We start from the raw sequence: 11,625 nt of genomic DNA, 5'->3' as shown, positions 1-11,625 counted from the left end.
TTGCTGTTCTAAACAGACGAGTAAGACGCGTTTGCTCTTCTAACTTGAAGTGTTAAGACCTCCCTAGTTCTTCAGTCATCAATATCATCAGTATTTTGATAACTTGGTGCTTCCTGGAATTCCCATTCAGACATTTTAAACTGATTGCTTTTGCATAAAAGACAAGAACGAAGAAAACTTTGGGAGAATGTTTCCCACCATGTCCTACTTTACAGTCTGGGGTACCTACCTACACCTATAATTTTTTTTTCCAAATCTCCAATGAAGTCCAATAGTTTTATGACGTCTGCCCTGTTACTTTACTCCACAACTGTAGATGTGGAACCCTGGATAGAAGAAATCTCTCACTACTTATCGAGTTTTATTTTTCCATTAATTTTGTCCGAAATATCGATCTTGCTCTGTGGGCCGGTTCCCCTTTGCAAGTCACCCTGTGTTTTACTTCTCTCTTCATGTATTTTGTACACATTTTCATCTCATTTTTCAAAGTTCCTCAAAATGTATTGAGCATGTTCTTTTTTTATTTAAGAGATTCCAGTTATTGTAACTTCCTTTTTTACCTACTTTTTGTCTTCGCTATTTTTTTACTTTTTAGAAATGTGTCTCTGTTGGCGATCGTTGTTTTCATTGAACAATCTGATTGGTGCAGAATTGAGTTCTCTGTGGTCTAATCTGTCTGTATCCTCCAATCAGGATCGAGAAAATTTTAAACAGTAATTCTCAACAGAAACAATTTTGTTTTAATGACAATTTTGTATATTTCTTGTAGTGTTTTAGGTTAAGATTTAAATTTCAAGTATTTTAATATAAGTATTTCTCACTCCTCTCTCTCCTTACGTCCCGAGATAGAACCCTTTCTTTCGTTGTGTTTATAATAATTACCTAGGTGCACCATGGAGCATCATCATTTTGATCAATGTGTTATGATACTCAATTCCGGTGAGTATAAACTGGGAACCTTCTGAAATATTTGACCTGACTATGGGTCAAATCTTGTGAGATATTGTTTGTGACTGATCGATTAAGGTAGAACGTGATTGTCAACTCACAAATTGATTGAACTTTGACAATGATATTGGTAGTAGGATGTGATATCTTTTGATTCATAGTGGGCTACCTCATTGACACTAGGTGGTCAGCAACCAATCAGAGTGGAATATTTACAAAGATGGGCAGAATAATTTCCTCTGATTGATTGAATAAGTGCCCGCATTGGGGCCGTGTCAGAGAGTGAACATATAGCATCGATCAGTCCTGATTCGGATTTAGATGCACCGTCAATACTCAACCCAACTAATCCGTTTCGGCGCGAACAAACCACTGTTCATAGTGTTAAAGTGCATAAAAGGGGAAAAAAAGCAGCCCTATAATATGACCCTAGGTACGTTTGTAGAGAAAGTTTAATAGTGTAGATCCATTTATTTTTTATTTGAAAAGAGAATTTATTAATCTATTTCAACCATCCATTTTCTTCGTTTTCGTATTTTAAATTTGAAAAAATAAATAAATTTAATCTTTTTACTTGTGTCAATTTAATTCTGACAAATTTTATTTATCATTAAAGTGAACGTAAAAATTTGAAGATTGGGATAATAATAAATTATTACTTATTACCTACCTATCACCTTTCAGATAATAGGCTGATGCGTGGTGTACCTATCTACTAATAACTAGGTAAATAGGTACCTAATGTAATGTTCTTACGGGACTACCACAAAAAATCCCAGACAAAGCCCAAAAAAATCCCAGAAATCCCTCATTTTTTTTTGAAAATCCCTTAAAATTCCCTTAATCCTTATTTAATAAATTTCTTAAATTAGTACCTTCTACTAGTTCTAAGGTAATGTCAGATTGCAGGGTTAGTAGGTACTGATAGATATCATGTGATTTATCTCCTAGGTAGGTACATTGGTATATTATACCGACAAGTATGTATGAGTTTACTAGGTACCTAGGTATAGGTAGCCTTAAGGTAATGTCAGATTGCAGGGTTAGTAGGTACTGATAGATATCATGTGATTTATCTCCTAGGTAGGTACATTGGTATATTATACCGATAAGTATGTATGAGTTTACTAGGTACCTAGGTATAGGTAGCCTTTATATAAGTAGGTAGGTAGGTATGTCTGTTTTGTTACTTTACTTTGTTGGGAGAAAACCCCCTTACGAACTTTTACGCAAATAAAACTTCCTTAAAAATTACTTACGACTTAAAAATTACTTCTTATCATGAATATTTGATTCAGACTTTCATTCTTTCACTAATTTTCTTTTCTTTAGGCTTTAGGAAAGTTCTACAGCTATTTTCGAATAGAAGACTTGAAAAAAAAAAGTTTGGAAAAGGGAGAGAAAAGAATTACTTACGACTTAAAAATTACTTCTTATCATGAATATTTGATTCAGACTTTCATTCTTTCATTAATTTTTTTTTTTCTTTAGGCTTTAGGAAAGTTCGAAAGTTCTACAGCTTATAGTTAGGAAGCTATTTTCGAATAGAAGACTTGAAAAAAAAAAGTTTGGAAAAGGGAGAGAAAAGGAAGACAGGATAGGAGAAAGCCAGCTGTTCCGAGAACGAACATTATTTGGTCAGGATAAAATCCGCCCCGAGCTGGAATCGAACCCGCGGCCTAGCGGTTAGGCTGACCAAGTTTTCCTTGGGAGGCCATTAGACACGTGTGCTCAAATCTTTTTAATACGCCGTAAATATATTTTGATAGACAACATGCATGACATTGTGCGATAGCGCCAGAACGCATATTGACAGAACGCAACCCGCGTGACATTTAACAAGTGGCGCGCTCTATCGGAGAACGGAGTAAACTTTGTGCGATTTGTTTATTTTTTCAAAAACCAAAAGTTGGGAAAAGTTCACATTATTTGGTCAGGATAAAATCCGCCCCGAGCTGGAATCGAACCCGCGGCCTAGCGGTTAGGCTGACCAAGTTTTCCTTGGGAGGCAATTAGAAACGTGTGCTCAAATCTTTTTAATACGCCGTAAATATATTTTGATACACAACATGCATGACATTGTGCGATAGCGCCAGAACGCATATTGACAGAACGCAACCCGCGTGACATTTAACAAGTGGCGCGCTCTATCGGAGAACGGAGTAAACTTTGTGCGATTATTTGTTTATTTTTTCAAAAACCAAAAGTTCAAAAGTTGGGAAAAGTTTTGTGGAAATTTCGAAATTTTGAAAATCCGGAAAACTTTTGGATTTCGAGTTCCAGTTTAGCCGGATGAAGGAATTTTAACAAAGAGACAATGGCGGAAACTGAAGATGATCAGTGGTTGAAAACTTTTGGATTTCGAGTTCCAGTTTAGCCGGATGAAGGGATTTTAACAAAGAGACAATGGCGGAGACTGAAGATGATCAGTGGTTATATGGAGACCAGGCTGGACAGAATACCGGCGATCCTAACACTACAGAACCACCTCAACCTGATCCTAAGGAACAGAGTTCCTTTTCTGAACTGGTAAGAAATCTATCCTCTGGGATAATTACCTTTCTAGGGAGAACGCCAGGTCGTTGGGAACTTGACTTCTAAATACCTAAGGCTAGGGTTAATCAGGTTATAGCAACAGAACAAATAATACATTCAGGCAATCATGATAAGAAGTTAGCTGGAGGTACCAAGAAAAGTGAGGTTAGGTTTAGAATTTCTCAAATGTCCAGGGCCAGAAATACTTTGAGATTAAATTTAAACCAAATGTAGAAAAACTATGGTTAAGTGTTACCTTCCTTGATGTTTCCTAGCATTGATCTGTGGGTTTATTCAGTAATAGGATTGCAAGAGTGCCGAGAGGGTACTGAAGAACAACCCAGTCTGCCTGATTAATCCTATTTCACCAAAATAACTATGTCCCTGGACTAAAGACTGAAGCATAATTGACTAATATATATTCTGTGGCATATTTCACAAATGTTTAGTCACTCAAGACATTTCTATGGTTGCATTTCTTTGGCTTGCTTCAAAGCTAAAATACAATCTTTGTTTTATTTTTCAGCCTGCATTCAGTGATATTGCTCAAAATCCAGATGTAAGCATGAATGGTGAGACCCCATCAGGGGCACCAGGTTTGTAAACCTTTTATTATTATTATGTATAATCTTTTTTTTCCCTAATACTAATGAAATCCATGGGAAGTATAATAGTATATCTTGTGATGTGTCTATTTTCTTGATTACAATTCTTGGATGTATTCCCTTAAAAAAAAAAAAAAAAAAAAAAAACAAAGCGGGAGTCATGAATTATGACGTCATCAACTACAGGAGCATATGCTGTGACATCAAACTTCACAATTTACCGGTATTTTTTAAATCAATTTATCTTGGTATCTAGAAGTGATAGAAGAAAAAGAAAAATTCTGTTGGTCATCATTTTTCCTGCTCTATGACTTTGAAACATCACCCAAGTAAGTGCGACTGATCTATTGTAGTTACTTATGCTTACATGTTAGCCATTTCTTGTATTTTTGCCAAATTCTATCATATTAAACTAACTGCTTGGGAGTTACATATGTTACAAACAAAGAAAGAGGCAATCTAAATGCACAATTTTTTAGTTAAAAGTAAAACCACAGAAGATTAACTTTGTTTGTTCATCAAAATCGTCAATTAAAATTCCCTCTTGTCAGCATTGATTTGAGGAAAATAGTAAAACCACAGAAGATTAACTTTGTTTGTTCATCAAAATCGTCAATTAAAATTCCCTCTTGTCAGCATTGATTTGAGGAAAATAATTTATTGTTTCTCTTCTTCCCTCTTCAGCCACAGGGCAAGTTTACAGTGGAAGAGTTTGAACAGATCGGTACCATCAACTCTACCGCACCACATGAGTTCAATCTAGATCAGCTCGAGGATAAACCATGGCGTAAACCTGGAGCAGATATCACTGACTATTTCAATTATGGATTTACTGAGGAAACATGGCGAGCACACCACATGAGTTCAATCTAGATCAGCTCGAGGATAAACCATGGCGTAAACCTGGAGCAGATATCACTGACTATTTCAATTATGGATTCACTGAGGAAACATGGCGAGCTTATTGTGAGAGACAGAAACGAATCCGCTGTGTGGAATCTGGTAAAGCTATAGCTCTTCAGAGAACTCATTTATGGCGAGCTTATTGTGAGAGACAGAAACGAATCCGCTGTGTGGAATCTGGTAAGGCTATAGCTCTTCAGAGAACTCATTCGAGGAAACATGGCGAGCTTATTGTGAGAGACAGAAACGAATCCGCTGTGTGGAATCTGGTAAGGCTATAGCTCTTCAGAGAACTCATTTGGGGAAAAAATCCCTTTTTGAGGCCATCAAAGGCCTTGATTAAGCTCAGAAGCTTATGAGCACTTGTTAATAATGTGTTGAATATTTTCCCAAATTTTATCAAATTGGCCAGACTGTTAGGGAATAGGGAGTTATGGCTGTTATGGTGTAACAAACAGACAGATGTAAATGCAAAACTATGGAGCTAAGTAATACTTGAAACTAGAACTCATTCGGGGAAAAAATCCCTTTTTGAGGCCATCAAAGGCCTTGATTAAGCTCAGAATCTTATGAGCACTTGTTAATAATGTGTTGAATATTTTCCCAAATTTTATCAAATTGGCCAGACTGTTAGGGAATAGGAATCTTATGAGCACTTGTTAATAATGTGTTGAATATTTTCCCAAATTTTATCAAATTGGCCAGACTGTTAGGGAATAGGGAGTTATGGTGTAACAAACAGACAGATGTAAATGCAAAACTATGGAGCTAAGTAATACTTGAAACTATATGCAGCAATTAAGGATACAACTAACACTTACCTGTACAACTCAGTTCAATGAATTACTGGATTTTTGGCAATACATAATCTAACTTTCTAACAATGTAAATGTTGTTCATTTCAGGTGTTGGATTGGCTGCTCTCAACCCTAACATGCCCAACTACACACCCCTGGGCCCCCCTGCTCATCAACAACACCAGCAACCCCCTCCACAACAACACAACCCCCCACCCCAACATTATCCACCCTCCCCTCACCCTACCTCTGTACCTAGCCTAGTACAACCCAACAATGTACCCCCACCTCAGAGTAAGTATATAGATATACCTACAACTCAGATATTTTTTTTTTTTTTTAATACTTCATTTATTTTTATTTGTATCATAGGTAGGTACAATAAATTGGAAAAAAAAAATATCTTTGATGACACCTATGCTGTTTTGATGGATGGAAAAATTTTTAGAAGTTACCCCATAGCCTGATAAACTTATTAGTCTTATTACCTAACTAGCTGAATTCCGTCGCTTCGCTCCGGAATCCCGCTAGTTCATCCCGAGGCATGACCAAACTTGTAGAAAATAATAAAAAATTCCGCTGCGCGCTCCCTATTAGCTGCATAGTTATCAAACTAAAAACATAAACGAAACTCAATATGTTGGTCGAGAGTGGAACATTTCTCTCCCGCAGTCTCTGCACTCTGTGTATTTCTAATGGAGATTTTAGCGATCAAAAATTGATCATATCTCAAGATCGGTTTAAATTTTCGCAAAATCCTTTCTTATTGCACACCTAGACCATAAAAGGACTATTCCTACCAAATTTCAGCTTTCTAGGTTTTGTGGTTCAGGAGATAGAGCAATCACTGATCAGTGTGTGAAATGTGAATGGATCTTGATATTATAATATAATATTTAACTTTGGGGAAAAATCGTGTCATCAAAAGTTAAATCTAAGCCCTCAATTTTAGTGCTTATTTATACTGTTTGAACAGGACTAAACAGTGTCTTGACTCTTGACTTCAACAGAAGACTACTACTACTATTTTCATCGGATTTCATATCTTGGCTAGGAATGAACCCACAACCTCCTGTTTATCAGGCGAGCGTCTTGACCATCATACCACGGAAGTAGGTGAATTTAAAACAGGGGATGTCACTCTTGCGGGCTTTTCTTCTCACATTATCCACCCTCCCCTCACCCTACCTCTGTACCTAGCCTAGTACAACCCAACAATGTACCCCCACCTCAGAGTAAGTACCTACAAGTCAGATATTGAAATAAACTTATTAGTCTTATTACCTAACTAGCTGAATTCCGTCGCTTTGCTCCGGAATCCCGCTAGTTCATCCCGAGGCATGATGTAGAAAATAATAAAAAATACCGCTGCGCGCTCCCTATTAGCTGCATAGTTATCAAACTAAAAACGTAAACGAAACTCAAAATGTTGGTCGAGAGTGGAACATTTCTCTCCCGCAGTCTCTGCACTCTGTATATTTCTAATTGTGGTTTTAGCGATCGAAAATTGATCATATCTCAGGATCGATTTAGATTTTCGCAAAATCCTTTCTTATTGCACACCTAGACCATAAAAGGAATATTCCTACCAAATTTTAGCTTTCTAGGTGTTGTGGTTCAGGAGATAGAGCGATCAGTGTGTGAAATTAATGTGAATGGATCTTGATATTATAATATAAGATTTAACTTTGGGGAAAAATCGTGTCATCAAAAGTTTAAATCTAAGCCCTCAATTTTAGTGCTTATTTATACTGTTTGAACAGGACTAAACAGTGTCTTGACTCTTGACTTCAACAGAACACTACTACTGCTATTTTCATCGGATTCCATATCTTGGCTAGGAATGAACCCACAACCCAATGTTCTTACGGGACTACCACAAAAAATCCCAGACAAAGCCCAAAAAAATCTCAGAAATCCCTCAATTTTTAACAATTTTTTTCAATACCTTCTAGTCTAGTCCTATTAACTGCGCCGCAGGCGAAATTTTTGATGGCCCCAAGTAATTTTATTATCTGTTTATCCTCCCAATATACCTCATCCACTAATTTACACAGGTGAGATTTTTGCAGGCAACATAAGCGATGACACCAGCGCTACTTACCTACTGAATTTCGTAAAAATGTACATCTACCTATTGTTGAAATTTGTAATTAGTTATTATCGTGACTTCACGACTGTTAAGACTTTTCTTCGGAGCAGAAAATTAAAATTGAAAAAAAATAATGAAAATTTTGATTTTTTCACCTCGTAAAAATCAACCTTTCATTCTAAATTTTACCAAAATGCATCTCCTACATTAATGCTTAACAAGAAAAGTTGAATGAACGCCGCAGGCAAATTTTTTGAAAATTTTGGTCTAAAATCTACAGAAATTCATAAAACCGAGAATTTGGCAAATTTGTTCTGAAATCCCTCAATCCCTTAATAAAAATTTTCATCCCAGACAGACCCGAAAAATCCCTTAAGTAAGAACACTGCGGCACAACCTCCTGTTTATCAGGCGAGCGTCTTGACCACTATACCACGGAAGTAGGTGAATTTAAAACAGGGGATGTCACTCTTGAGGGCTTTTCTTCTGTAGGGTCCTATTATGTTTTGAAATGTTATCCATCCTTTACCAAAAGGTAATTTTTCATCTATATTTCCCTATTCTTATGTTTGGTTGTTTCAGTTCGTAAGCCGACGACTTCTATCTCTGTGCTAGGAGCTACTGTACCATCTAGACGTATAGATGAAGAAATGGGAGCTCCTAATATGAGTGTACCACCTCCTGGTATGCAACAACCACCCCCTCATATGCAGGTAAGTAGTTTGGCTTCATATGTAGTTCTAATTTGATAACTAACAGGATAGGAACATAAAATTCATGTTTATTTTCAATTGATTTTGAATTTAGTCTGTCTGTTCAAAGATACTTCTCTAACGATAATCCATTGAAATATTTGCACAATTTTTTTGTCGATGGTGCTGATTGAAGGCAAGACCTTCTGCATGGCAAGCGAGCTCGTTACCTGCTCTGGTATAACCGTGCCCTTGAACTGTTTTAAATTATGAAGAATTGAAGAATTCGTAACTAATATCTTAAATATTTGTACAATTTTTTTGTCGATGGTGCTGATTGAAGGCAAGACCTTCTGCATGGCAAGCGAGCTCGTTACCTCTGGTATAACCGTGCCCAACTGTTTTAAATTATGAAGAATTGAAGAATTCGTAACTAATATCTCAATTCTCGTTTAAAAATCACGAGACAAAGGATTTTTCTCCTACTCTGGAGACCGAGAGAAAAATTCGTAACAACTTGTCCACATGTTACGAATAACTTTTGTAAAATGGTTTTAGCATCCGGATGGGTGACCATATGGGCAATCCTGTGCTGTGGCTTTTCCCGGTCCAACTCAGGCTAGGTGAGGTTCATGTGAGCAGTTATACAGGGACGTTATGCCCGGTGAAAATAAGAACTAAAAGTTCCATGTTTCTAAGCAAAAATTAAGAAAAACTACGGAACTCTATTTCGTGTGGTAATTATTATAGGCCAGGCGGCGCCTTTTGGCGTTGCTTGATTTTTAATTTCTAATGATTCTCATTTGTTTCTCTCTTCCAGATCTCGCAAGCGGTCCCGCAGTCGTAGTGCAGAGCGGAGTAGTCGCTCCTCTCGTAAACACAAATCCAGAAGTCACTCTCCTCCCCATCGCAGCCACAAGAAGAAGAAGTCCAAGAAATCCGACCGTAAAGACGACAGCGAGTGAGATTGTGTACTCGTTTATAATGATCTATTCCAGCCTGACCTTGTGGTCTATCAGTGTGGCCGAGTGGCTCAGAACAATCGACTCACAATCCAGAGGTATCGTGTTCGTATCCCGGCTCTGGAAGTTTTTTTTTTTTTTCTTAGAATCCCTAAAAAAACACGTAATAGGATGAGTGTTTCGTCGCCATTGTTATCACGTAGCAGTGAAACTGTTACATTAGACTCGTGTGGTCTGTGCCGTAGCATGATCATTGCTCATCCCATAGTCCCTCATCAGATGGGCGATAAGGGACACAATACTTCCCCATTATAGTGTTTTGTCAGAAATACTTTGAGATTAAATTTAAACCAATTGGGTTAAGCAAAATGTAGAAAAACTATGGTTAAGTCTTACCTTGCTTGATGTTTCCTAGCATTGGTCTGTGGGTTTATTCAGTAATAGGATTGCAAGAGTGCCGAGAGGGTACTGAAGAACAACCCAGTCTGCCTGATTAATCCTATTTCACCAAAATAAATATGTCCCTGGACTAAAGACTGAAGCATAATTGACTAATATAATATATTATTCTGTGGCATATTTCACAAATGTTTAGTCACTCAAGACATTTCTATGGTTGCATTTCTTTGGCTTGCTTCAAAGCTAAAATACAATCTTTGTTTTATTTTTCAGCCTGCATTCAGTGATATTGCTCAAAATCCAGATGTAAGCATGAATGGTGAGACCCCATCAGGGGCACCAGGTTTGTAAACCTTTTATTATTATTATTTATAATCTTTTTTTCCACTAATACTAATAATAAATTTGAAAATAAAAAAAGAGTTTCTCCAAAAAATACAGAATACATTGATAATATTGTGCTTACCTTGGATTTTTCAGAAGAAAATGGAGATAAGGAAGATGGTGAAGAGGATGATGATAGTGAATCTGATGACGATGATGATAACGTGAATATTGTCATCGGAGATATCAGCAATACACCAACACCTAAGTACTCACACCCTATGGGGCATGTACCTCCAAGCATTGGTATTAAGCGAGGCACCATCATACAGCCCACACTTGATAAGGGACTAAAGGTACTTAATATATCATTTCAACGTGAATATTGTCATCGGAGATATCAGCAATACACCAACACCTAAGTACTCACACCCTATGGGGCATGTACCTCCAAGCATTGGTATCAAGCGAGGCACCATCATACAGCCCACACTTGATAAGGGACTAAAGGTACTTAATATATCATTTCGTTTATCCTTCGGGGTTTTTTTTTTTTTTTTTTTTTTTTTTAATGAGAAATGAGGTTTGAATCGTGTTAGTGACAAAGGGGAAAAACACGTTTTAACGCTAAGACGAGTTGCTGGGTCATATCTTGCCTCAGTGGAGTAGTGGCCAAGAAGCTCTTGTGCTAAAGAGGAAGACTGGGATTTATGGAATTTTATCCTAAACATTGTTTTAAACTTTCACATTGATAAGTAGCTTACTGTGGGGCTTGTCAACGCTAGACCGGCCCGGGGCTGATTTTATTCAGAACGGATTTCGTTCTCGGTACGGTTGGCTTTCTCCTATCCTGTCTTTCTTCTCCCTTCGATTTCGGGACGATAAGACGTTGGCAATTACAGTTCTCTCTATCAAACCTCTTCAAAATATAATAATTGGATTTTTAGCCCGTCCTTTCTTTATTATTACGATAGTAATAAAAAAAGGTATAGTGGACGGGTTATTGTATTCGCTTCGGTGTCTGTCAGTCTGTCTGTCCCCATAGAAGGACTTATCCAAACCTGGTCGACCTATATATCAAATTAAAGGTCTTTTTACCAGGAACACGAAAGTGGTGGTGCAAATTTTGTCCAGAAAACCATAAAGCTTTTTTTTTTTAAAAAAAAAACTGGTTTTTGGGGGATTTTTTTCACATTTTCTCACACAAATGAGCTCTGATCTTGAAATCTGTCGCGACGACCTATGAACTCAAAGCGAGAAAGTTTCAGATAACACTTCAGTCGATCATTTAAGACCGATTTTAGCGTCACCTATGTTAAGCTACGCCGAACAAGGCCAATAAATGGATGGGTGACTTAAACAATATAT

At 37.2% G+C, this 11,625-nt stretch overlaps 1 protein-coding gene and 1 long non-coding RNA gene across 2 annotated transcripts; both read left to right on the top strand.

Annotated features, from left to right (window-relative positions):
• The first annotated feature begins 7 nt into the window (after positions 1-7).
• Positions 8-2,230, top strand: LOC103519757. The gene is made up of 3 exons (XR_541913.3): positions 8-886; positions 1,382-1,840; positions 1,973-2,230. It is a non-coding gene; the product is annotated as an uncharacterized LOC103519757 (long non-coding RNA).
• Positions 2,231-4,248: 2,018 nt separating this feature from the next.
• Positions 4,249-9,537, top strand: LOC103519758 (pre-mRNA 3'-end-processing factor FIP1). Its single transcript, XM_017448306.1, has 7 exons — positions 4,249-4,311; positions 4,773-4,875; positions 4,926-5,171; positions 5,897-6,082; positions 8,463-8,593; positions 9,131-9,141; positions 9,393-9,537. Exons 1-7 carry the CDS (start codon positions 4,249-4,251, stop codon positions 9,535-9,537), a joined length of 885 nt encoding a protein of 294 aa, XP_017303795.1.
• The last annotated feature ends 2,088 nt before the right edge of the window (positions 9,538-11,625 follow it).

Source organism: Diaphorina citri, unplaced genomic scaffold (assembly GCF_000475195.1).
Source record: "Diaphorina citri unplaced genomic scaffold, Diaci psyllid genome assembly version 1.1 scaffold2929, whole genome shotgun sequence".
NCBI classification, from domain to species: Eukaryota; Metazoa; Arthropoda; class Insecta; order Hemiptera; family Psyllidae; genus Diaphorina; species Diaphorina citri.
Note: the sequence above shows the minus strand (reverse complement) of the source record. Positions and strands in the feature narration are given on the sequence as shown.